This window comes from Seriola dumerili, unplaced genomic scaffold (assembly GCF_002260705.1).
Source record: "Seriola dumerili isolate Sdu_G_001 unplaced genomic scaffold, Sdu_1.0 BDQW01000113.1, whole genome shotgun sequence".
Taxonomy (NCBI): Eukaryota; Metazoa; Chordata; class Actinopteri; order Carangiformes; family Carangidae; genus Seriola; species Seriola dumerili.
The window spans coordinates 1,493,815-1,500,017 of record NW_019174368.1 but is presented as its reverse complement, the minus strand read 5'-3'; the positions used below and the strand labels follow the sequence as shown (position 1 = coordinate 1,500,017).

At 45.3% G+C, this 6,203-nt stretch overlaps 1 protein-coding gene across 3 annotated transcripts in view; it reads left to right on the top strand.

Annotated features, from left to right (window-relative positions):
- The first annotated feature begins 374 nt into the window (after positions 1 to 374).
- Positions 375 to 6,203, top strand: part of LOC111223673 (nuclear factor 1 X-type-like) — a 97,787-nt gene continuing 91,958 nt past the window's right edge. For all 3 annotated transcript variants that reach the window (XM_022747907.1, XM_022747909.1, XM_022747906.1), the window contains exons 1-2: positions 375 to 582; positions 1,103 to 1,634. In XM_022747907.1, the coding sequence (XP_022603628.1) occupies positions 415 to 582; positions 1,103 to 1,634 (700 nt within the window). In that variant the 5' untranslated portion in view covers positions 375 to 414. The remainder of the gene's footprint in view (positions 583 to 1,102; positions 1,635 to 6,203) is intronic.

Here is a 6,203-nt window from a genome sequence, read left to right as displayed (position 1 = left end):
TGAATTTTTCAGTTCCTAAAATCTTGTTTTTTTTTTTTTTTTGTTTTGGTTTTAAACTTTGGCCCACTGTTTTTAGTGAGCAGCATATTCTGCTAATTATTTTTTTTACAACCCCCCCCCTCCCCCAAGTTTTTTTTTTCATCTGCTAATTCTCCATACCCTGCCAAACCAGCACTTGCTTTACATTGGGGAGCGCGGGAGGAAAAAAAAAAAAAAAAAAAAAAAAAAAAAACTGGTGCAGGAGATTTTTTTTTTTTTTTTTTCACTTTAAACGCTGTGCCAAATTTATGATGAGAGTGCAAAATGGTAACTACCAGGCCGTCTGTCTTCCTCTTGCAGTGTGGTTTTCTGTGGTGATTTCTGTCTGCTTTCAGTTTGTTGTGGAAATGTGAGTCTGGTTGGAGCTCCCTTTGCATGGTAGCAGAGATAGGAAATGGTATGGCTGATCTTTTAGCAGCACATTTCAACAGTGGTCTTGTGGCGGCAAAGCTTGGCGGTGGTGAGCGACCGGTGTGTGGCAACCCTGGCACAGGAACGCTGTGGCGAGATCTGGGCTTTGTTGCCCAGAGATATGTAGTGAAGGTATTATGGTACAGCAGAATAACTTCTCTTTTTACAGCAGAAACACGGGAGCGCAACTTGGCTCAGCTTTTCAGTCGCTTTTGGATTTTGAATTTATGTATTTTTTGTTTGTTGTCTTTGTGTTTATTTGTGAAAACGGAGGCTTTGCATTGTACTTTTGCATCTTACAGTTAAGATTAATTTCCCTTTTATTGCTGCATGTTTATTTATATTTGATCTGCATGGTAATAATTATGAAATACTTTATTTTGATATAGAATATTTATTCAAATTGCCTTTTGGAATTTAAATATTATAGTAAACTGTGTAATTACATTTTAAATTAACCTATAATTATGGTTATTTTGATACCATTATAACAACAATATAATCACTGTATTATCATAGATTCTTATTAGACTTTATTACTTTATTGCCTCTTTTTCTATTGAAAATATCATGTTAAAGATTTGCATGCTCTCTTTCAAAGTAAAAGCCTTTCCTCAGCCTCCTAACACCACGTCTGTCTCTCTCTCATCAGGATGAATTTCATCCCTTCATTGAGGCCCTCCTCCCCCATGTCCGTGCCTTCTCGTACACCTGGTTCAACCTGCAGGCCCGTAAGCGCAAGTACTTCAAGAAGCACGAAAAGAGGATGACCAAGGACGAAGAGCGCGCGGTGAAGGACGAGCTGCTGGGGGAGAAGCCAGAGATCAAGCAGAAGTGGGCCTCGCGCCTGCTGGCCAAGCTCCGCAAGGACATCCGGCCCGAGTTCCGCGAGGACTTTGTGCTCACCATCACGGGGAAGAAGCCCCCCTGCTGCGTGCTGTCCAACCCCGACCAGAAGGGTAAGATCCGCCGCATCGACTGCCTCCGCCAGGCCGACAAGGTGTGGCGGCTGGACCTGGTGATGGTCATCCTGTTCAAGGGCAGCCCCCTGGAGAGCACGGACGGGGAGCGGCTGGTCAAGTCGCCCCAGTGCTCCAACCACGGCCTGTGTGTCCAGCCGCACCACATTGGAGTGACGGTCAAGGAGCTGGACCTCTACCTGGCCTACTTCGTCCACACACCAGGTACGTGGGCAGTCACACACACACACACACACAGGCACACACACACACACACATCACTGAGCGAGCTTCTTCATGTGGTCCTTCATACACACACATGGGTCAACGTGTGATGTGTCACACACACTTTGGCATGTGAGTCACAGATTAGACCCTGCTCTTTACTATGTACCAAGCTGAGCCGATGCCAACGCTTCGATAAACACAGTCAGGACTGAGATAACGACCGGCTCTGACATTTAAAGGGGCAGTCTGCGCTTTATAATCTTTAAAAAAAAAAAAAAAAAATGTTTTTCAGATCGATGTTTCTATCTGGTTTAAAGAGATTCTGAGAATTTGACAGTCAGGCTTAAAACCTCTGTTTACCTAGAGATATGTTTGCAGTGGTACATTTGTTCAAGTATTTGTGTGCAAATTTGTCTAAATCCAAATGTGCATGTTTTCCGGTGCCATCTGTAAACAAAAGCATCTGCAAACCTGTTTATCTGCGTGTGCATGCGTGTGCCTACGTGTGCGTGTGCGAGGCGGTTTGTCGTGTGTCTGTAATCCATGTGTATGTTATTGTGAGATTGGTGTGTATCAGTGGCAGTGTGGTGTTGTGTATGTGTCTGTGGATTCTTTTGGTGTGTGTGTGTGTGTGTGTGTGTGTGTGTGTGTGTGTGTGTGTGTGTGTGTGTGTGGTGGTGGTGGTCTGGAGAGCGCAGTGACAGCTGGCCCAGTCCCAGATAGTTCAGGAGGCAGGGAGAGTCAGCCTGTCTGCAGCCGCAGCCGCCTCAGCCTAACGCCACTCTCCACACACACACACACACACACACACACACACACACACATATAAATGGACACACTCAGGAGCTCTCCCTTCGTTGTTTGTCTGATTGCACTGATCACACACACACACACACACACACACACAGAAGCTGCGACTTCTCTGGTTATGACAGCTCTGTCTCTGCTTTATTCACGTGTCCTGCTGTGATCGTGGAGTTAAAATAGAGGAGGTGAAAACGTTGTAGTGTGATGTGTTTACAAACCTACATGGGTTCTTCTGTGAGGGCAGTGATCCACACTGTGAAACGTAATAGTTGGAATATTCACTCATTCTACACTGAGAGAAGCTCAGTGGGAAAAAATAGATATTTACTTAATTCTACGTTATACTTAATTCTAACAAGAATGATTCATTGTTTTACCAAATAACAAAACTATAATGTTAGTTCTAAATTGCTATAATATCACGATAATACTATGTATGTTCGTTTTGGTAAAAAAAAAAAAGAAAAAAGAAAAGAAACACGTCTCATGGTGTAAAAAAAAACCAAGAACGTTAGATTTAGTTTTTGTCATTTAAAGGAATTAAAATTCTGTATTAAGCCTATCATAATTAGTGTGGTATTACTGCAGTGGGCCTGGGAGAGCAGAACTGTTATTCATTACAAATCATCCACTTTCACCACATCTTCGTTTTTACAAAAGGATAAATGTGAAGATGTGTCTTTAATCTAAGGAACAAAACAACACAGTTAAATAATAACACTCATTTCTGTAGATGCTTGAAATCAGCTGTGTCCTATATATATATATATATATATATATATATATAGGACCTGCTGGTGTAATTTAGTGTAATATATTCCACATTAAAACCTGGCTACTCTGTCGATACGTCAGATGTAGTGTGACTACACTTCCAGCTGTATCCATTTACAATTTCATATATTTATTTAGACTTATCCTCATTGCGTTTATTTATAGTTGCACTCCAGTTTCCATGATCCAGGTGTTTGCAGGTGGAGTCAGGTGTAAACACTGACACTGAGACACACACACACACACACACACACACAGTTACAGACCCTTCTCCTGCCCTTTACTATTATGCTGGGTTCTCTTACCACAGACTGGCATACAGTTACAGGGCCTTAATTCTCCTCCTTGGCAGGGAGGTGCAGCGTTCCTCTGTGACAGTACCCCATGCCAGGCTCCTTTCAGCCCAGTGTGTAACTCTGCTTGAGTTTGCGGGGCCTCCGTGAGCGCCTCTTCCTGTTCCACAATGCGCCGTGGCGAACCGCGGCTCAGATTAGCTCCCAGCGCAGCCTGGTGCCCCTCGGAGTAAAGCCTTTTTTTTACTCCGTGCCAGAATCCAGCAGCTACTCACCCCCGTACATACACTCAGCTCGCCTTCATCTCTCTGCTTTCTGTGCATCACATTTGGATTTCCTTTTGTACATATATGATCATTATGAATGTGTTTCAGATATCGCTGCTGTTTTTCGGAGAGCTTTAACTGACCATAAGCCTGTTTTTTTCTTGTCTTCTTCTTCTTCTTTTTTCTTTAATATTGGAAAAGCTTTTGCTCAATCGTAAATTAAGTGTTGTTTCATTTTTGTTTATCACAGCTTCTGCTTGTGTCTAAAAAAAAAAAGTCGAACGCTGCTGTGGGAGGGAGAGTGTTTCCTATCCTGATCCTGCTCAGCTTTTCCACAGCCTGTCTGTGCAGCACCTCACACACACACACACACACACACACACACACACACACACACGACCAGAGAGGAACAGAGAGAACATTAGGAAATAACTAAAATAAAAAAACATCCACCTTCACAGGCTCAGATTGCTCCGTTTTCCAGGAGGCAGTGCTGGGGTTAACCAGAGTTTACAGAGGACAGACAGACAGTGGCTCCATTCTAACCTTTGGGGTGGCAGCATTACAGTTTTATTCTTAGCTCCCCATTCCAGGGTGTCTGTGTCTTGCGGAAGCTATCAGTTGCCAGGCCTGATGATTGGACCGCAGCCGTCTCACCCGCCTTGTCCCCACCGCGGTGTTTCAGTTCTCTTGTCCCATTGATGTCACCGTCACCAGCTGCAGGAGGAGGGAGGAGGGAAGGACGGATAGGAGGAGAAGGGGGGGGGGTTTGCTTTCAAGCAGCTTGATTGACAGAACAGGAGATACACACACACACACACACACACACACACACACTAACCCCCCTCCTCTGTTTCTGCTTCCCTACAGTACAGTATGTGTCTCTGCTTTTGTCCAATTATAGACTTGGGCCCTTCCAGGCGGGGCAGTGAGAGCTGGGACAGATCAAAGCAGCTGTACTCAGATCTGCACTTCTGCTCTGCAGCTGCAAAGCAAGGTTCCTCCACCAAAAGGAGCCTGATCGTTTACTTTTGACAACTACCTGGCTGCACACACACACACACACACACACACACACACACACACAGAGAGCATGATATAATGTAATTGTTGCGGATTGATCAGAGTCGACCCCAGAAAGTGGTTCATTTTCTTTTCACCGACTCTGCTGCATCTGATGATGATGATGATGATGATAATGGTTCGGGGATGTGCAGGAAGTGAGGGAGATAGCGCGCGAGAGAGACGGGAGGGATCTGATCGCATCCTTGATCGCATGTGTCTGGCTCGCCAGTCGGGCGCTCTGGGCCTTCCTCCACCTCAGAGACCCCAGAAGATCAGGTCATGTTTTTTCGAGCGACGTGTTCCATATTTGTCGGTCTGACGAAGCCGCACGGTTCCAGCATTAGTCATGTTTGGAGCCCGAGCCGCCTCATACGGCTTTCATTACTCGTGCTGTTATGATAAAAAGATGTTTCTGAGAGTGCAGCCTTCATATCTGCTCTCTGTGCTGGAGACGAGGCGGACGAGAGAGGTGCCTGGGCCAGGTCCGAAAGCCAACTGTGTGTTTGTGTGTGTGTTTTATGTGTGTGTGTGTGTGTGTGTGTGTGTGTGTGTGTGTGTCAGACCACACCGTATCTCCATGCTGCTATAGTGCAGCTGAGATGTTCATTTACCCATCAATGTGTCTCTGTGCACCGTCCCGACGTTACAAATGGCAAAGAAAATATCTTTTAATGGAGGCAAACAAAGAGAGGGATCGACAGGGAGACAGACGGCCAGACTGAGAGACTTAACGCCTTCACGTCACGCTAATCCATCACACACATCTTATCTGCTTTGCCCAATATCCTGGGCTTCAAAAGGAGGTAACGTTATCAGATGCAGTTACATAATGAAGAAGAGACCAAACAGGACAGAGTGGGATTTGTTTTGTTTTTTTTTTTTCCTTTCTGTGTGACGGTTTGCAGAGGCTTCACAATGTGGCACTGTTTCATGTGCAGTCAGAGCAGATGATTACACCCGCGGTAATACTTCTGGACAGTCGGGTCATGTTGTCCCGTCAGTTGCTGAGTGTTTGCAGAAGAAGAAGAAGAGAGAATCGTAATGATTAAAAGAGGAGAAAAAAAAAAAAAAATCACTCTCAGTCTCTTCTTCTTTTCCTTGGCGGAGTGTGTCAGTGCAGAACAGAGATTTCTGGACGGAGAGCAGAATTGTGCTCCAGTGTTCTGGCACCGGTCCGTAATCCGGGGCCGACAGAGAAATAGAGAGTGTCGGCGCCGAGGGAGCCACATTCATCTGGTGTGAAAAACACTGCTGGTGCGACACTTTCAACGGAAACTTCCTTACGCTTTGTTGTCATTTGAAATAATGTGCCCAATAAAGTTTGAGCTTTGGCGAGACCCCCTCCCCCCCCCCCCCCCCCC